We start from the raw sequence: 20,252 nt of genomic DNA, 5'->3' as shown, positions 1-20,252 counted from the left end.
TGTGGCATGCATATTTGACAGTGCTGTAGATCTTGGTCAGCTTTCTGCAGTAAGTGATCCACAGATCATAGTTTACAGCTACAAAAGCTGATGATGCCAAGTATCAAATTTGACTTGGTACAACAGCTACTAAGTAATGATTTATTGTCAATAAAAAACTTACAGTGTGATTGTTAGTAAATTTCAATAACGAGATCTTAAAATTATTTACAGTCTGTATTTTTCTGTAACTGTTTATTTTGTGCCACAGACTGCACTGCTGCTTAAAACTCAGTCTCCAGTTTTCTCAGAGCTGAACAGTTCCCCCAGTGGTGCATCAGAACAGAAGGGGAAGCTGTTACCTGATGAGAGGTGATTTTCTTTACATTTGGGTCTTTTCATGGGATCAGATATCTTAGCTGTAATGTTCATTTGACCATTGCTGTGGGATAAATCTTAAAGCAGCATTTATTTATTTTTTTTTTAAAGGCAAAGCTGTAATGGTTTATAAGGCTGTCTTTAGAGACACAGAAGCTTTAACAAAAGGCAATTAATTCTAAAATTTGTTGGCTTATAAAATTAAATGAATATCTTCAAATTGTTTGCACAGGGTATTGTTTTTTTTTTGCCTTACTTCAAGCATTAGGAATTAATTCTAAGTGTTCCTTTTACAATAAATTAGGCTAAGGAAGACCATCATGAGAAAATGTAAATTGCTCTGGCAGCATGAGATACAGTATTAAAACTATTGGAAAGATATTAAATGGTTTCATTTGCATAGCAAAGTACAACGATTTTGAGTCCTGCATTTGCATCAGCTCCAAGTGATACAGCTTCTACTTAAAAACCAGAAGCACGTAGCTAAATTAAATAAGAATTGCATATCACAGCTCTTTGTAGTGTTGCAGAATTTGTAGTAATAAACAACATGTGATAATGTGTAATATATTGTAGGAAAACTCTGAAGAATTCATTTTCAGTCCTCTTCCAAATTATAAGCTTCAGTGAAATATTAGGCATATTTTTTTATAATAGTATAACCTGTTTTGGGTGCTGTCCCAGGAGGAAAGTGGGGTTTTTTTATGCTACCAGTCATGTGTCAGAATCTCTACATAGTACCATTTACTTTTTAATGGTGCTAATTAGCTTGTTTACCATAATTTGGAAATTGGAAAGCATAGGGCAAAGTTCAGATTTTACAGGTTAGAGGTTGGCGTAGTTATTTCTGACGTAGAGAGTTCTGCATGTTCCCTCAATACAGTTGTGCCCAAAATCAGGAGTCAGTACTTTGTGTCACTAGGTATCAATACTGAGAGGTGATTTAAAGTCCTTTATAGTTTGATCTCTGAATGCAAAGTAGGGATCGGTGTGCTGGATTTGAGGAATGATTTTTCACTCTAATTTCAGAATGCTGGAAGAGAAAGAAGAACCTGGTTTTCTTACGGGTTTGAAGATCCCTGCTCCCTGGGCTGCTGGGAAGACTGTAGAAACAGTTCATCCCGTCAGGGATAACTATAAATTTAAAGAAACTGTCCATATTCCAGGAGCCCGCTGTTTATATCTTAGATTTGACAACAGATGTTCTTCACAATATGATTATGATAAGGTAAGCGAGGGCCAGTTCAGAAATTCTTTCTTTTACATATGTTTCTGTCAGCAGCACTCCTCATTTTAATTTCTACTGCCCTTTGTCTTTCATGGCACCTTATTTCCAGTGATCAGGATAATGCAGGAGGTTTTTAATGACAGGAGCTTATTAGTGTACACTGTAATGTCAGAGTCTACTTACATCCAGGCTGTAAAGTACAGGGATGAGGAGAGGTTATTTCTTGTGTGGCACAAGTGCAAATAACTTTTCAAAAGAATTCTTGAGTTTCATCCTAAGATTAAACTTAGCTAAATGATGGAAAATGTACAAAGATTTGTTAACATGAAAAGGCAGGAAGATGAAGATAAATGGTTTGTATTTAATTTCTAATATTTTTGAAGAACAATCCAAAAAGAATATATGCTTAATTCTTGTGCATTGTTTCATAGTATGATATCCAGTGATTGTTTCAGTGTTTAAAACCTGTCAGCTGTGAGGATCTTTTGTTAAGAGTTAGGACCTGTAATGAGGAAGTTTCCTCAAAAGATGCCAGAAGTAGTGGTAGTTATGAAATGGGAGAAATACAGTAGGCTCCAGAGGTGTAAGGGGTTTTGGGGTGTGGGGGGTTTGTTTTAGTTTTTCTCTCCCCTCAGAAATTCATACCAACTCTTAATTTCTTTATTTTTTTTTAGTTCATTTCATGATGGCTCAGATTGTCAGAGTTTGAATTCCTTCTCATTTTTGCTGTTGTTAGTTTCCCTTACTTTTCAAATATTACTCTAGCTGTCTACTTTGTAGATCAGCACAGTTTGTTTAAACTGGGCAGAACTGGAAAGGATACTTCCCTTCCCCCCCGATGTTAAATGGCTTGTTTACACAAATTAATATGAACAAGTATTTTCAATTTCAAGAACACAACAAATAGCACTTATTTACCTTGTATAATCAGAGAGCTACTTGGGCTGCTTACTAATTGTTGCCATGTATTCTTTGACATAGAGCAAGTCCTGTAGTACTCGCTCCCATCAGTTATTTATAAGTGTCTTTAATATTAATGTCACCTATTACTGGTTAAACTCCTCCAGAAAGCTTTGGGCCTCATCATGTTCCCACTGAAGTCACTGACAAACTCATAACTTTGATAGGAGCAGGATCAATCTCTTTATTAGTAGAGAGACAGTAAGTTCTAGATGGCTCAGCATGAGAACTGGAAGTTAGGATTTCTCCTGATTTCTGCTCCCAGTTCTGCTGCTGACTTGCTGTGTGACCTTGGGGGCAAGTCACTCAATTTCCTCTCTGCCTCAGTTTCCCCATCTGTAAAATGGGGATAATAATACTTGCCTACTCACCTCACAGGGCTGTTGTGAGGATTTGTTAATGTTGATAAAGCGCTTTGAAAATATAAAGCGCGGTGTAAGTGCTAAGTATTATTATTATTATTAGATTTTCTTGTTTTTCTCTTACAGTCTAACAGTGTATTTTATGTTTTGAAGTTGGTGATCTATGCTGGTCCTAACACAAACAGTAGGAAGGTTGCTGAGTATGGAGGCAATACACTGGGATATGGCAGCCGTAGTGTCTTAGGAACTGGTTGGCCGAAAGACTTAGTAAAGGTACAGTATGATAATCCAACAATATTTCACACTGAAAAACCCCCTTTGGAAACCATGTCGAGTCCATTTTAACCCTTATAGCAGTGAAGTCTAAGCTTTTAAGTGTATGGTTATCCATGATGAGATCACATGTCCTTGGGGAAGAACTTTAATCTCAACTGTATGTTATGTGTGATGCTTCTCTTTGAGCTTATCTTGTTTTGTTATGTCTTATTGGAATTAACTCTCAGTACGTTTCAGTCCTGAAGCCTCTAATGGCACCACTGTTCTCCTAAGTGTATGTTCCTAGGAGAGCTGCTTGCACAGCCTCAGACTGTGCATATTTTCTTAAGGTCTGTGGGCATGGCTGCATTTTCTTAACAGCACCCCACAAATATAACAAGTAGTAAATGTAGCAACTGTCCAACCATTTGTGTTGGGTTTTAAAATTACATTGCATGCTTTTGGCAGTAAAGCCAAGACAGAAAAATCCTTCAAACTTCTGGAAACTTCAATGTTTCAATAATTTTGCAGTATGTTCCCTCAGATTTTTATTTTTATGATTTTTTTTCTTGTCTGTTTGTGCTGCTACATTGTCCTACACTAAAATTGGGCTTATTTGCATAACAAAAAAATAATTTCAAAAGGAAAAACAAAAAGTAATAAACTAGAAAGCAATTTCAGACAAGCACTCTATTGTGCTTGAATGCAATGAATGGAAATAATTTATTTTTCAGACATGAATTTTTATACTGCTTGTTTAGCAAACTCTTCTATTAATGTGTTGACATTCTTCTTGAAGAGCTTGTTTGTCTTCCTTCAGGAAGAGAACTGTTGATTATTGCATGGTTTCTTGCAGACAAATAATTAAAGTGTTTTGATGAGAATCAAGGCCAAGTAACACAGACTGATAAATTCTACTCTTGATTCTACAGCTATGGTGGTTTTTTTGTTTTCCTATAGTTAGCTAGAAGGAAAATTAAAATCAATTTGTCCACTAAAAAGTATCCTTACAAAAAGAGAAGAATCTTAAAGCAGAGTGTAAAATTGGAGATAAAAATAATACTTAGATAACTGTTGTTAAAGGCATTAATCAATAAAGTAAGCCACTTTTATGAAAAGCCTGTTTGTTTGCCTCAATTCTGAAATGTATCTTCTTCTTTTTTTCTTTTTTTTTCTTTTTTTTCCCCTCTTCCCCATCAAAATTTTAAGGTGGAAGGAGATACAGTCACCTTCTCCTTTGAAATGCGGAGTGGTCGTGAGCACAACACTCCAGACAAAGCTATGTGGGGCTTTGCTTGCACTGTTCGAGCACAGGTACTCAAACACGACAGATTCCGTGGGACAGGTTCAGCTGTAATTTATATTCTCTCCATTACAAACTTCAGATCAAATAGAAACGGACTTCAAAGTTGGAAGTTAATGGTTGAAATTTAAAGCAGTGATAGCTTGCTTACTTTGGCAGTAAGACAAACCATTGTTTTACCATGTAAAGGACCTACGTTATAGATGTTTGGCTTCCTTAGCTAGAGATACCTTGTGGCATGGTCTGTATCATGCTTAGGGCTTTATGAAGATATTTATTACCCTGTGGCATAGTCTGTAACATGCTTAGGGCTTTATGAAGATATTTATTACCAAATATGTCTTGCCTATCTCTTGTCATTGGCACTGGACTTGAATGAAGTCGCTTCCATATCTCTTGCTGCTTGTAGATCAGGATTTCGTTGGCGAGATGGGTGTCATGTAACAACCTGTAAATCAGAGATTTAATAAGGAAATAGTTATTCCAACATGTAAAGAAGAGAGGGGAGGGACGCTGGGATCAAACAAAAGGAAACTTGAAGCTAGAACTAGATCTGTGAGATGACAGATCTGCAGGCCAGAAAATGACTGAACCAGAAATAAGTTTACCTTTTCTTTTCTTTCTTGGTTCAGGAAAATAATGTTTAAATCCTTTGTTTCTTGTCTTGAGTTGTTCTTGTATATTGCTTTAAATTGTTAAAGCATTTTTTCAGTATACCTCTGTGTAAGACACACTTGATAAATATTTATATCTCTTAGATTTTTATATATAATCTTATGTATAAAATCTCCTATCTTGAAATATATTGGGGAAGGACTTCATGATTGATTGATGAGTGCAACTTATCACTGTTCCTACCTACAGGAGTCTTCAGAGGATGTGTCAGGAGGCTTGCCATTCTTAGTTGACCTGGCACTTGGCCTTTCTGTGTTAGCTTGTTCTATGCTGCGAATATTATACAATGGACCAGAAATTACCAAAGATGAAGAAACTTGTCAAGAGCTCTTAAGATCTAAACTGTTACAAAGGTAAAAACCAAAAAATTGATCTGAGTTCCTGTGTGGGTTTTTTTCTGAGGAAAGGTGACTTTTGTAGTTGTGCTCAAGTCTCGTGTTTTAAGGTGATAATTTTTCCTGTAGAGTTTGTTCAGCAGTTCTGTGTTACCTGAAACTAAGGGAGAATTCTAGAGAATAGAGGTTTTCTTTAGAGTAAGCAGAGGAGGATTGGGCTATGCTTGATACAAGCTATACTTAATGTGTTGTTGACTGATGTGTCTTTCTGAATGAGGGGAGATAGTTAGGAAAAAAAGTTTAAAAATCCTTTTAATCTATTTTTATTTATTTTTCCAGGTGCCAGTGGCAGGTGGAAGCTAATGGTGTAATATCTCCTGCCCTTACACCAAGTCCCTCTCCATTGCCTCTCACTATAGAAGAAGACAGAGAATTTACATATCCTTCTGATGTTCTAGTGCCTCCCGTTGGACACTATTTTGATCTGCCTAGGATTAGACTGCCTCCAGGAATCATGATAAAACTCAGGGAAATTTCTGGACGTGCTCGGCCTCAATTTAGACCTAGTATAAAGTAAGTAGTCATTTTGCTCTCTTTTTCTAACTTTATATTGTTTAAAATGCTTGGTGCCAAGGTAAGTGAGCTAAAAAAGCGAAGGTGAGGATGCAGCGTGCCTGTGGTGTATGATGGTACACATTTAATATTCTGGAAATATTTGTGTGTGCATGCAGCATTTAGTGAATTGTAAATATGAATTGTCAGAGTTTGCCCGTTACTCTTGCTTAATCAGTTTGGCTTTACCTGTGACCCTAGGGAGGTGATTCAGCCAGAAGTCATGGAGGAGATGGTAGTTTCATGTGTGATCAAACATTTGAATTTGGTTGATGCGCTCCAGTCCCTGATAAATTTCCAGTATCAGGAAGAACATGCTGAAGAATATGATTTACTTTGTAAAATTATGGGAGAGACCTTTAAGAAGCTGAATGCCATGGAGAGACAATTGCAGGTAAAAATAAAATTACCTTAAAAAAACATAAGGCTTTTTTTTTTTTTTTGAGATGAAGGTGTGTTAACAGCATTTTAGAAACATAGAAATACAAAATGTGCTCAGATTTCTTTTAAGATCTCTTCTACTCCTTAAGATGAACAATTACAATAAGTTATTTTTATCTCTTTTATTAGAGTGTGGCCGAGCTGGAGCAGAAGTGGCAGAATGAGGTAGATGATGCGACACATGGGAAGCTGGAGAACAACATCCCATTCTTCTACGATTACCACTTCAATGAGGTAAGCGTTGTGGCTGCTGTGTGTGCGCTCATGCTTCATGCTGCTCTCTCAAGAGATGTTCATCCTTTTCCTTCGTTTTGTTTAGAGCAAGATGAAAGAACTAGAGCTTCTGTGCTCAATGAAAGAGGTTTCTTTCGATGGAAGTGATCTTGAGAACGTGGTCCTGGCATTAAGGTTGGTAGCTGGCTGTGGGGTGTACCATGAGAAAGGCAGCGCTAAGCAGCTGTGGATTTTCAGTGGGTTCCAAAAGTAGCCATGCAGGGTTAAAATTGCATACACACATAAATGCTTATTGAAGTAGGCACTCAAATCTCTCTGTACCCTGCGACACTTAATAATGTGAAACAGAAGCTGGCACTAAATGTTTTGAAAACATTTTATGTCTAATTTCATTAAAGGCTGGTAGACCTATAGAAAGAAAACAATCTTTGAGAGTAGAATGTTCAGATGAACTTCTAACCAGGAATGCAAATACTTTAAAACTTAATTTTCTTGTCTATCTAGCAATATCTGATTAAATTGTTAGAAATATCTGTGCTAAATATAGTAATATTAGTGCCACAGCTATGAGTACTTACTAACAAATCACTTATTTACTTTATTGTTTATAGACTTTGTTTACTTTTTTCTGCCTTCTACTTTGTTGGTATAGAATAGATTGGTGCTATGTGTCTTCTTTAAAATAACCTTTCTCACAGTAACACCTTATTTTGGAAAGCATCAAAACCTAATTGAGTTTGCTTCTTTTATTTTTCCTTCATAATCTCAGGGAGAAGTTTTTTCAAGAGGTGAATTCACTGATACAGAAGACTTCTCATCCCCTGGCAAAAACAAAAACTTTGGTTAAGAGCTTGATGAACAGAGCAGAGCTGTTATTACATGTCACTATTGCAGCACAGTCTGGTATCACAAGAAGTATATCAGGTACCCCTGCAGAGACTCCAGGTATATATCTCCTTACCAACATTATACTTCTTTTTTCTTTCCTAAAGATATAATTTATTCCTTTTCTCTTATTTTTCCATCTTTCACTTAAATTAAAATTAAACTTTTTTTTTTTTTCCTTTTTCAAATTAAATAATTTTTTATAGTAAATGAAGTTGTGTCTTTGTTTTCTCATTGCTGTAATGATGGTAAATTAAGGTCTGAGTAATGATATGTGGCATTTAAACTTTGGTCTCCTGAATTATTGGGGGGAAAAAAAAGCTTAACTTAATCAAAACAGGAAGGTCCTCAGACCTGAGTTGCAGGTTCCTGTTAGACTGCCTGTTCCCCATCCTGTGTTCCAGCTTTCATTGAAATGTCCGCAGTGACTTTAAGAACAGTTTTTAAATAACCTCCTACACCAGGAGTGATGTTCTTTCCTATTGTGTCATATTGCAGCCTGTAAATCAGCATCTGAAACAAAAGTGATATCTCACGCAGTCCGCCAGCCCGTCTTCCTTCGCAGTATGTCAGCACCATCTGACTTAGAAATGATTGGTAATGAAGATATCGAGTTTGCTAGATCAAGTCAAAGGTATGCAACGCTTTATTCCATTAAGCTGCTTTACAGTCATTCAGCCTGTGTTGTTAAAGTCATCAGAAGCTTGGCAAGCATTGCACAATTTATTTTCGTTGGATCAATTTACTGCTGCCAGGTGTAATTGTCCTCTGTTCTCACAGGCGCCGCCACGTTACCAGCCACAGAAGCAGCTCTTTCACTCTTCTCCAGTCCCTGACCATTGAGGACAGCAGAGATAAACCCACCTACAGTGTCTTACTGGGACAGCTGTTTGCTTTCATTGGAACAAATCCTGACCAAGCAGTACGTCATTTTAAATGTGCTCAATCATTCTATTTTCAAATGCAGACTTTCACAGAGAAGGGAGGTGTCTTGCTTATATCTCACTAACAAAAACAAACAACCAACATCTCCTAGGTGTCCAGCAGCAGTTTTCTGCTAGCTGCTCAGACAAGGTGGCGACGTGGGAATACAAGGAAGCAAGCCCTAGTGCATATGAGAGAGTTGTTGACGGCAGCTGTTCGGGTTGGTGGTGTGACGCATCTTGTAGGCCCAGTGACCATGGTACTTCAGGGAGGACCAAGGTTTGTTTATTTCTCTGAAAAATAATTAAATGTTTCAGTCTCTGTAGAAGATCGTAAGTTGCATTGCGCAAAGAAAAACCATGAGAAGTGACTAGCTGTGAGGGCTCAATTTTGCAGAACAAAGCTTGCAGCAACTACTTTTATTGGCCCTTGTTGGGTAAAAAGGCAGAAACTTGAAGAAATGCTTTTATCTGGCAACAGATGAACTTTCCTTTCATACTGGGATAATATGGCCACAGGTGTGGATATGTATCTGTATGGATATGTATCTTACTCTCCTGACTTAATTAAAAACTCATGTTAATTAGGTATTAGTGGTAGATTTAGCTGACGCTAATACTGTCATCTAAATTTGATAAATATTTTTCAAATATTTTGTTTGTGGTAAAATTTCAATCATGTCTGAGGTAAAACTACTATACTACCTTGTTTATATATGGTTCATGTTAAAGCATTGTGACTTGCAGTTCTGCTTCTAAATCTTCCTTGAGTCATTCTTAATATGTGCTGATTATTATTTTTTTTTAAGCTATATTTGGAAGTTTGTTCATTTTGTTTAACCTAGAAACCCTATCTTTTCAATATCTAACTACCAACAGAATTGAAGAGCTCACATGTGGCGGGATGGTGGAACAAGTCCAGGAAGCTTTTGGAGAGACTATGACGTCTGTGGTCTCGCTGTGTGCTCGCTACCCCATTGCTTGTGCAAATAGCATTGGCCTCTTGTGCACTATACCTTACACAAGGTATGAAATATTTCCTTCAGAAAGGGAAGGAGGGCATCCACAGCTGTCCTTATTAGGTTTTGCCCTAAGAAGAAGCATTATATAGTATAAATATATTCTCTTATCTGAGAAGATCCTGTTAAATTTTCTCAGAATACAGAATTTAATCTGGGGAAGACAAGGGAGAGACAGAACCATCTTTCTGCAAAGTGAAGTAGTTGATTGCTGAGTTAACAGCAAGTTCTGGATTTTCACTGTGTCTGTTGTTAGTGACTGAAAAGTTACTGAAGTAAAATCTGAATTTCTCTTCTCATACAGGAGTGAAGAGAAGTGTTTGGTACGTAGTGGCCTGGTGCAACTTATGGACCGACTTTGCAGTTTAAGCAGCCAGACAGAATCTAGTTCGAATGAAAAACAGACTAAGAAACAGAAGGTGGCCACCATGGCTTGGGCTGCCTTCCAGGTGCTAGCCAATCGCTGTGTTGAATGGGAGAAAGAAGAAGGTAGGAACACTGCCAACTGTATTTCTACTGTGCACCTTAGAATTGCACAAGTGCCTGAGAAGTGGTGTAAATGTATTTAAAATGGGGTATCCACTCACCACGGCTTCAGTCCTGTTTGGGTTCTTTAGCACACACAACTGGATACACAAATAAGTCTATTTTCTTCTTCTTGTGAATTTTTTTGTTTTGTTTTTGGGGGGATATTGTTTGATTGGTTTTTAATTTTAGCTTTTCCTTCTCGTGGGAGTGTTTATGTTGCAGATAATTTCAAGTCTACCACTTGGTTCTACATAGGCACATCCATAGAACCAGGAGACCCTGCGTGATCACTTACACATTTTTACTGTGTTGGGATTTGCCTGTAATATACATAAACTTATAGACACACGGCTGTTGGCTAATGGATCACAGATGTTGTGTCAGGTTTTATTTTTAAAGACATTTTATATAGAAATGTTTTGCTATAACAAAACAAAACATTTTTTTTACTGTTTTAATTTTACGAGGAAGGAATTTGTAGATGTGTAAATTCAGTTTTGTTAATTACAATTGTATATTCTTGCATTTTAAAGGTGGTTCTACAGAAGCTGTTCACTCTGGTCTGGCTCGTCAGGTCTCCAGCCTTCTTACTAACCACCTTGCTCGGGCTACAGAGTGTTGTGGTAATCAAGCTGCAGGAAATGATGCACTTCAAGATGTTCTCAGTCTTCTTAATGACCTATCAAGGTACTAGACCTTCGTCTCTCAAGTATTTTTTTCTATGTTTGAAAGCAGGTGGGGGTTCTTTTAGGGTTTTGTGGGGTTTTTTGATTGTAAGCTGACAATGTTTAATCAGTGCTATCAGGTTATATAAGAATTGTTGCAGATAAGGTTTTGTCAGATGCTGAAATTTTTTAAAAATTGCATCTTGAAAACCAATGAACTTATTATTTACAAGAGCATCAGCAAACAATCTTTTTTTTTTTCTTCCAAGCAGCAGTTACCTGGGTTTTTTTTTCTCCCTTTCAGGAGTCACATAGGTAAAGCAATCCTGAGCCAGCCAGCCTGTGTGTCCAAGCTTCTGTCACTTCTCTTGGATCAGCGTCCTTCTCCAAAGTTGGTCCTTATAATCCTCCAGCTGTGTCGTGCTGCTCTGCCTCTCATGAGTGTTGAGGACTGTGGAAATGTGGAATTGCCTCCCTGGAGTTACTCTGTACCCTCTCTGAACAGTGAACAGGATGATCCCAGTGACCCAGCTTCCAAGATTGCCTCTCTGCTGTTGGCAAAGCTGGCGGATTATGTAGTACCAGGTACCAGCATCTTTTTGGTGTCATGCTAATTTGAGAAATTGCCAAGCAAGTCATGTTTCTGCAAGGAGCTTTTGTATTGACAGAAAGCTCATGTAGGAAAAGGTGTATGATATGTCAGTGTTAAAAGATAGGATATCTCTGTGACTTCAATTTAATTGCTGTCAAACTAAGGTGTGTGTCACAGTGATGTTTAGACTCATCTCGGGTTTGTTAGCATTAGTTTCAAGGGCAAGAAAGTTTGTTGATGGAGCTCATGGTTGTGTGTTTTTCTTTGATTTGGTTTTTTCCTTTCTACTTCAAGGATGCCAGACAGTTCTTTCTCCAACTGCCTCTGAGCCGGATACGACTTTGGCAAAAGCCAGCCCTAAAAATTCCATAAAAGGTGATAAAGATCCTGGAGAAGAAAGTGAGGCAGTGGATGGTAAACTTTCTATTTTTATTCATAAACGGGAAGACCAGTCATCCCATGAAGTCCTTCAGCCATTATTAAGGTAATCTTAATTTACTGGATTGCAATTAACAACCAATTCATCCAATTCCATCTATCTTCTTTTTTTAGTGCTACTTAAATGATGCTCTGTGAGGAAAATTGAATGGATCTTGTTCTGGTATTGCAGACTAAGTAGGGCTAACAAATAGAACTACCAAAGCAAAATGGCTTTAAAAACCTTGTGTTTAGTAATGCATATGCTGGATAATAATTTACTATTACAGCTTCTTTAGTATTCTTAGTACCCACTTGGATTTTGAGATCTCTGCGTGTCAAGCAGCCAGCGTTTATCACCTCTTGCATTCTGTACTATTGTCTCCTCTTCCCCCACTCCAAGTTGGTTTTGAACTCGTGCCCTAAAATTGATATAAAAATTTAGAGCTGTTGAGTGTTCTTAGGTGAAAGGCTAACTGGGAGCTTGCAGGCATTTGTGTTCAGTAAAAAACAATTTCATTATGCTTCTTTTTGAGGAGGGAAGGGTTAAATTGCTATGCAAATAACTACATTCAGTAGTATTAAACTATTTTTTTTAAATTACAGTGCAGTTGGGTATATCCTTAACTATCAAGTATTTCTGTTACTGTGAAGCAATTAAGTTGCAAGAGTTGGTTTCAAATCATTTAAAAATGTGCATAAAATATTAAAATGGACTGTATAGTTCAGCTGTTTTTGCCAGCAGTAAAACAAAGCTAATGTGATTTATTTTCACTATAATAGCAGCTCAGAAGGTCGTCCATTCCGACTAGGAACTGGAGCCAATATGGAGAAAGTGGTGAAAATGGATCGAGACATGACAAAAGTAAGAAAAGGAATAACTGAAGAATTAATCAGCATTGTAAAAATCAGTAGCCAGTGAGAATTCTTGGTTTTTACTGCTGTTAAATCCCCTTTGTTAAATTCCTTTAATTTGCTGAACTGTTCAGAAAGGTAACTTTTATTATTTATGTAAATGTTAGTATTATGTAGTTATTGATGTAAATACAAGGGTAAATGATGAAAAAGAATTTCAGCTAATACTTCCCCCAGCCATTGTAGATCATGTTTAAGCCCCTTCAGTATTCTCTTTCCTGAAGTGTTTAATGCACCTTAATAGTATAAATTTTAAACCACATATTTAAATTACATTTTCATGTGTATTTTCAAACATATTCTTGAGTATTTGCACCAGGAATACTCATATGTGGCTGTTTGATCAGAAAAGCAAATTTATACTGTTAAGAATGGAATATTAAAAGCAGTGAATCCACATTGATCTCATCTCTTTGTAGATGAGAAAAAGCAGGAGAAAGAATTTGCTTTATGACTGTGACTGTTACATACACAGGAGGATGCTTTGATGTGTTCTCAGTACTTTTACAGATGCTGAGGGAGGAGAGTTAAATGCATCCCATAGTGTGACCAAATAGACCAATACTAATGTTGGCTCTTATATGGCAATTTTATTTTCAGAGTGGCTGCTGTGAAGTTATTACAGAAGAAGCTGCTGCAGCTCTTCGAAAGGCAACTAAGTGGGCACAGTCTGGTCTGATAGTTAGTGTTGGGCCACCCATAGAAACTGTCAATCCAGAAACTACCAGTGGGTTGTCCACTGGGGACAAAAAGAAGACAGCACAGACTTCTATTTGCAGGGAGAGGAATTCTGAGCTTGCCAGGTAGGTCACTTTGATTCTATAGTTAGAGTCTAGATTCTGCTTTTCTGTATACCAGTGTTTGTAGTGCTCTAGAAAATAATCTAGGTGTTCATAAACTTCCCTTTTTTGTGCTGTGTGTTGTTGTTGTCAACTGAAGCTTCTTTTCCTTCTCGTGTTTTGACATTAATGGGCAAATGTCCTTGTTCTCCTGTGTAGGACGGATCCTGTGAGGCCGTTCATTAGTGGCCATGTTGCAAACAGCATGGCAGCAGAGGTGATTGCTTTGCTACATAGCTTGTTGATGGCACCAGAATCAAATGCAGCTCAGATATGGACCACAACTGCTGAAAAAGTAAGCAAACAGAAGATTAGGTATCGAATTCTACACCAAACATGCATTGATAGTTAAGAAAACTTAATTGGTGCAATTTCCTAAGCTGCTCCTTTCCAATTTACTACTTTTAACTTCATAGAAGCACCCCTTTCTAATAAGTGGTATCTCTCTGGCATCTTAAGGTGGAATAAATAACCAAAAATTATCCAGCATTAGAGAATGTGTTGTCATTCTGTAATTCATCTGTCATTCTTTTCAATAATTAATAATGCTGTGTGTTTAGGGAGTTATCTTGCCTTTACTGGGCAGTTATTCTGCCTTTGGTCTTCAGTCCTCTTTGCCATGACTTCTGAGGGTCTAACGTGTTGACTGGGAAGTATAGGACATTGCTTGTATGTTCCCCTGAATCCTGTAGCACCTAATCTGTTACTAAGGCTAAATCCTTGAGCGAAGACCTTTGCTAAGATTATATATGTAACTCTGATTTTAAAAGGTATTAGGGAATGGAGCCAGCTTTGCTGGTGTTCACGCTTCAGAGAACTTAAGAATATTCTGAGTTACATAATTCTCTTCAAGAACAAAAATAACTCTTCTGAGACTGTGTGTGGGTTGGAGGCTTGTTTTTTGTTTGAATTGTGCTTTGAAGTCATTCTCTGGTATTTTTTGCTTGTGTCTTCAGGTTCTGTCTCGGGCTCTGATGTACATTCCCCAACTTGGGAAATATGCAGAGAGTATTTTGGAGAACGGGAGTAGCAGTGGAAGGAAACTTGCTAAACTTCAAAGAATTGCTCGACAGGCTGTAGCTGCCCTTTGTGCTCTGGGTGGCTTTAAGGAGACCATTAAAATAGGTTCTGAAGTTCAGGTAATTCAGCACTGTGCACATATCTTAAATGAGAACTGGTGCTTTTGACGATGTTTTGCCTGCAGCAGCGTACTTGTGAAGCAGTGTGCAGGTTGCCTGTGTTTGTGAAGCACTTGCAATAAAACTTGTGGAGATTGCTGTTGTGTGTTATTCCTGTTTCATAAAATACCCAGCTCTAATTGTGTGTTGAGTTGGTGTGTGTGGTGTTAAACATTCAGTGTTTCTTGTTTGTAAAGCAGACTTTCTTTGGTTGTAGGTTTTAGGTAAAGGAATAGCAGGAAGCATTGGAGTTGTGGCATCTATTAATGAACAAGAAGGTATAGCAACGGTCAAATTTCCACCTACAAGTATAGACAGTAGAAAGACCTCACAAGCATCAGACACATTAACTATTCCATTATCTAGGCTCTGTGTTCCAAGATCTGAGGTACGGTAGTTTTAAGAATCCAATATTAAGTATAATATCAATTTTGTGTGTGTGTGTGTCACAGCATACTGGCAATTAATCTACAGCATGTAAAAAATGTGTTTCATCTTTGATTGAAGATTATATGTAAAGTTTGCCTCATTATTTTAAACATATCTTAACAATATTGATATTTAAGTTCTTATTCAAGTAACATGGATATTCATCTTTTGGTGCTTAAAAATATTCCATTGCATACTGTGTTGTTTTCTTTTGTTTTGTTTCTGTTTTTTCCTTTTTTTTTTTTTTTTGTTTTTTTGACTGGTGTTTGATGCTGGTTTTGTGATAGTACAAAATGAGAATTAACTCCAGGTAATAAAACTCCCTCATTTCTTAGAAACTAACTACTTGAATTTAACTTTTTACCGTGCCCCCCCACCATCAGGCATTGCCTCTTCATAAACTGTCCATTACTGAGAAGGTAGTACAGGCAGTCCAGTCCATGTTGCTTCCTCAGGAGGGAAGTCTATCTATTCACACCTCACTTCCTGCAACAGGAGATGGCTCAACTCCAGTAATGGCAGTGGTCCGGCTTCTTGCTGAAATAAGAACCAGGTGAGTCATTGGTTTTTGTGCAGCACCCCAGTCTGTTCTGATACCCTACACAAATCTTCAAGAAAATTGCATGGCTTCTTGTTTTCTTGCTCTATTGATACCAGCATATGACAGCAAGGGACAATGCAAAAATTCTTGTTTGCTTCCTTAAGTACATTTACTGTCTGGATGTTGTTAAAATGAGCACCAAAAATGAAGTGCCCCCTGTAACGCTGTCAATGCGTTGAGTGAATGCTTTGTGTGAAGCAGGGGAAAGCTGCCATTGTGGAAGTTCCAATGGATAGCTGAGCAACCAGACAAAGACATAGATCAGTTGGCATGCTGTCTTTTAAAATAATCCTGAATTTAAGACATATAAAGAGAACTTTGAATTCGGTGTGCTCTTTTGTAATGCTTTAAACGTATTATTTTTCCATTAAGAGCATGCCTGGTGATGGCTCAGCTGTTAGAAGACAGCTCATTCTGTGAAGAATTCATTCAACAGTGTCCAGCTGCTGTAGAAGTTCTTAATTTAGTAGCGCAGGAGTGCAGCCCTGGTAGGTATTCAATGTGTTCTTGCAGCTTCACTGTAGTATTCAGTTCAGAGACATAACAGCTTTTAAAATCATTTGTGTGTTTTGTCCTCCAGCTACTTAGAGTTTATGATAGCTAGCACAGTACAGCATGTCTTGTTACAGCTGCAGAGCTGTTAACCTGAGAGTAGCTAATAGCCAGACTAAATAATTTAAACATTAGGAAATAAGTTTAAACCAGAACATGATTATATTATGCATCACAGAAGATGCAAGTCCTGAGACCAGCTCTCTACTATTCTGCTTCTGAACCCTCTCCACTCTTCTTGCTTCCAAATGTAACCTACTCTGTATTCCCTGACATTATCATTTATACGTTTTCTTTTTATGACCTTTTTGCTGTTTTTACAATGATTTCTTTATATTCCTTATCATTGAGCTCTTGATTTCCTTCCCCTCTGTGGATAAACAGTGGGCCCAGCAGAAGTCTTAGTTCGAGGACAAATTTTAGGAACATGTCAGAGCCTTTCATTGGAGGAAAAGTGGCTGAAGCAAAGGGTGTTAGGGTAGGAACCAAGTGGATTTCAGTGTGATCTCCAGTGTAAAAGGAGCATACTGAGTTTTTGACAGTAGGTGTAAATTCTTTTGACTTCCTGCTTTTGCTGGGTCATAAACTTGCTCACTAAAGTGAACTTTATACCTTAATTTATACCTTAATTAACATAACAATGTCTTTGCTAACCAAATATAAATTAAACATGAGGAAGACAGTTGCTCATATGCATTAGATTTTGTCCTTAATTTTGTTGATTAGGTAAGTGAGACTATTTGATCAGATCTCTAAAAATGCAAATGTCACGTTTGTTTCTATTTACCGGTATTAAAGTTGCATTGTTGGACTTAAGTAACTAGATTTCCTTGGAACCTCATGACTTGGTTTGTCGTTACAGGGGAGAGGCTCCTTGTTGTAGAAATGCAGTGTGAAAGATTACGAATGTTGTATCGTGACTGTGCTCGGCCTCCCCCTCCTCCACTGCAAGCAGACAGAAGACAGGTGAGTGCAGAAACAATGCTGAGTCTTCTGCCCCTTGCAAATGAAGGCAGCCACTGAATGCAGAACACCTGCCTGTGGTGTTGGAGCCAAACTAGCTGGATTCTTGTTTAAACATTTCAGTTAATGTGAATTCTGTAAAGGGACACGATTAGTTGTGGTTGCAGTTGTGGTAGTTGCACGTATTGTATTCAATGTGCGCTTCATAAAAAACGTGTCGTTGGATTTCAGTAGATAACTTCAACTGTAATTGGTAGAATAAAATGCTCTGTTCCTGTTTGTAGCCCAAAGAAATCACTTGGAGCCCATCAAGAGTGTTTCCCCCTGTGCGAGCGTGCATGTTTTCATCGCATCTCACAGCTGTGACCTTTCTGGCTGATCCTAGTGCAGGTGGGGGACTTCCTCGGGGCACATTTATCTATGCCACTTCACCAGTTCCAGTACAGGTGAGAACTCACAACTGTACAACAGTGTCATTTAATATTCAATAGTGCATGAAAAGAGATTTTCACTATTTCATATTTTACCTATATTTTGTAAATGTTTTTTAAAGTTTCTATTTTACCTATGGTTTGTAAATATTTTTTTTAAATATTATTTTTATTTCTAGGCACCATCATTCTACTGGGAAATTGAAATAGTTTCCTATGGAGATACAGATGATGACACTGGACCAATAGTTTCATTTGGATTTGCTACAGAAGCTGAAAAACGGGATGGTGCTTGGACAAACCCAGTGGGCACCTGTCTTTTTCACAAGTACGTTGCAGATGTACATCAAAAGCCATGGTCTTGCTCAGCACATTTCTATTGCTCCTTAGGGAGGAGTATTGTGAGCACACTGTATTAGGCAACACGGAGATTTTAATGTTGAAATTACGAATTAGAATATCTCTGTATCAAAATAAAGGGAACTGAGTTGCCTTTTGTAAGTACCACAGCTATCTAGACCTCAGCTAGTAGTGAATTGTAATCCTGATTGGTTTCAGTGCTCTCTTTAATTCTCTTCTTGTGTTACTTCTCAGTAATGGGCGAGCAGTGCACTACAATGGCTCCAGCTTGCTGCAGTGGAAGAGTGTTAGACTGGATGTGACTCTTTCTCCTGGTATGTAAGAGTACAGCAAGCTTGCTTATCTGTTAAATCAGAAAATCCCCTAAATGTAAGGGAAACAGTGGATGAGAAAACATATTAAATCCGTGTTCTTCGTTTGATGATTATATTTTTCTGAAGGTGATGTAGCAGGAATCGGATGGGAAAGAACAGAAGGAACTCCACCCCCTCCAGGGCAGCCAGCTAAAGGCAGAGTTTATTTTACGTATTGTGGGCAGCGCCTTGGGCCGTATCTGGAAGATGTCTCTGGTGGAATGTGGCCAGTTGTCCACATTCAGAAAAAGGCAAGTTTTTAACAGAAATATGTTGCTTGATGTGTATTCTTTCAGAAATATTAAAAACATATAGAAAGTATTGAGCTTGCTTACCTATCTATAAAAAGTAGAGTGATAGTTTTAACTTTTATTGAGTTAAGTTGAGGTATTCCTTTTCCCTTCCCAGGTGCGTGTATGTTTTGTCATTATTTGGAACTTTTTCTACCCATTAGGACAGTAACGTGCAGCTGGCTTGATGAGGTGACATTATTCTGTGCTAGTAGCCCTTGTGTTACTATTCCTTCCCAGCAGTGACCTTGCTTCTCAGTAGACTAGCTAAGTATGCTGTGTCTTGAAGCTAGAAAAAAGGCAAGTTCCAAGTTTGTGGTTAGAAGATTAATACTTTCCCTGCTGCATCCAGTTCTACAGCTGGCAACGCTGGGAAAACTGTGTGGCATGGAGATGTGATCAGCTTATCCCTTTGGCTGAGCTGGGTTTTTTGTTGTTGTTGTTTTTTTAAAAAAGAGTGAAGAGAAGGATCAAACCAATCCCCAACTCATCATCCGTAATGCTTTTATGTGCATCTTCTTTCAGAACACCAAAGTCCGTGCTAACTTTGGGTCTCGCCAGTTTGCCTACGCTGAAGGACAGGCTCACAGGAACGCTGCGGATCTGTGCATTGACCTTGCTGAAGAAATAAGTGCCAACTTTGAAGCGTTGCCTTTTGCCATGGCTTCTGATAGTGATAACGATGCTGGAACCAGCATAGCTTCTGATCCTGGGAACCATGGACCTCCTTGTAGAATTGCTGCTGTTGCTACAGCTCAACAACGTAAAGTGATGATTAATTTTTTTTTTAATCTTTTTTTAGGAGAAATTACAATTTATTAAATAGGATTTAAGCACATCCTGTCTGCAGTCCTTAGGTACTGCCTGCTTAGGTAAAGCAGTACAATAAGCACAGTCAAATACATGCTTATTTGACTTTAGGCAAGGCAATTAAAAGAATCTTACTTTGGTCTTCCATTATGGACACAGAAATTATTCTTAATTAATGCAACTACAATGAGAAACTATCTTATTAGGGCTTTAATTACAATAAAATGTTGTAGTTGATTGACTCGGCCGATTGGTTCTGCTCTGTCAAAATGCATTATGTTTCCACTGAGTGACTGGAAACCATGGATCTCAAAAAATTCATGGAATATTGTTGCATGCCTTCTAGTGTATTATGATCTCATTATTTCTGTATGTGTTTTGCAGAATATGACAGTGACACATCTTGCCACTATAAAATGGAACTAAGCTACGAGAACTTTATCACATCGGGCCCCGATCCTCATCCACCTCCTATTGCAGATGATGAAAGTGATGATGACGATGATGACGATATTCCCCGGGTGAGGAACATGGCAAACTCTCTCTGCTATAATTTCTACTCTAAATACACATCTTGTAATTCAGATTTTTAAGTTTTACCACACAAGGGTTTTCCCTGCTTTCTTAAGGAAAATACAGCTGCTGTTAACCTTTCTTCTTGGTGTTCTAAATAACTCTAATCTTTGTAGGAGGATCACTATGCCCTGTTGGTTAAAGCCTGGGAAACTAAAGTTTTCCCT

The 20,252-nt window shown here is 37.9% G+C and overlaps 1 protein-coding gene across 1 annotated transcript in view; it reads left to right on the top strand.

Moving 5' to 3' along the window:
- Nucleotides 1-20,252, top strand: part of LOC104521841 (probable E3 ubiquitin-protein ligase HECTD4) — a gene marked incomplete at both ends in the record, with an annotated part of 36,189 nt that overhangs the window by 11,226 nt on the left and 4,711 nt on the right. Inside the window, 33 exon segments of the mRNA XM_029084008.1 lie at nucleotides 251-351; nucleotides 1,387-1,585; nucleotides 3,034-3,180; nucleotides 4,372-4,476; nucleotides 5,330-5,493; nucleotides 5,815-6,048; nucleotides 6,289-6,481; nucleotides 6,658-6,762; nucleotides 6,848-6,936; nucleotides 7,532-7,707; nucleotides 8,146-8,281; nucleotides 8,428-8,569; nucleotides 8,684-8,850; nucleotides 9,450-9,596; nucleotides 9,894-10,078; nucleotides 10,651-10,804; nucleotides 11,087-11,367; nucleotides 11,669-11,858; nucleotides 12,575-12,656; nucleotides 13,307-13,509; nucleotides 13,705-13,840; nucleotides 14,502-14,684; nucleotides 14,941-15,111; nucleotides 15,536-15,705; nucleotides 16,126-16,241; nucleotides 17,168-17,271; nucleotides 17,553-17,714; nucleotides 17,879-18,027; nucleotides 18,294-18,373; nucleotides 18,500-18,663; nucleotides 19,228-19,465; nucleotides 19,897-20,033; nucleotides 20,202-20,249. Of these exon segments, the coding sequence (XP_028939841.1) occupies nucleotides 251-351; nucleotides 1,387-1,585; nucleotides 3,034-3,180; nucleotides 4,372-4,476; nucleotides 5,330-5,493; nucleotides 5,815-6,048; nucleotides 6,289-6,481; nucleotides 6,658-6,762; nucleotides 6,848-6,936; nucleotides 7,532-7,707; nucleotides 8,146-8,281; nucleotides 8,428-8,569; nucleotides 8,684-8,850; nucleotides 9,450-9,596; nucleotides 9,894-10,078; nucleotides 10,651-10,804; nucleotides 11,087-11,367; nucleotides 11,669-11,858; nucleotides 12,575-12,656; nucleotides 13,307-13,509; nucleotides 13,705-13,840; nucleotides 14,502-14,684; nucleotides 14,941-15,111; nucleotides 15,536-15,705; nucleotides 16,126-16,241; nucleotides 17,168-17,271; nucleotides 17,553-17,714; nucleotides 17,879-18,027; nucleotides 18,294-18,373; nucleotides 18,500-18,663; nucleotides 19,228-19,465; nucleotides 19,897-20,033; nucleotides 20,202-20,249 (5,058 nt within the window).

Source organism: Antrostomus carolinensis, unplaced genomic scaffold (genome assembly GCF_000700745.2).
Source record: "Antrostomus carolinensis isolate BGI_N321 unplaced genomic scaffold, ASM70074v2 scaffold7253, whole genome shotgun sequence".
In the NCBI taxonomy this organism is placed as follows: Eukaryota; Metazoa; Chordata; class Aves; order Caprimulgiformes; family Caprimulgidae; genus Antrostomus; species Antrostomus carolinensis.
The sequence above is the reverse complement of the archived record's forward strand: the minus strand, read 5'-3'. Positions and strand labels throughout refer to the sequence as shown.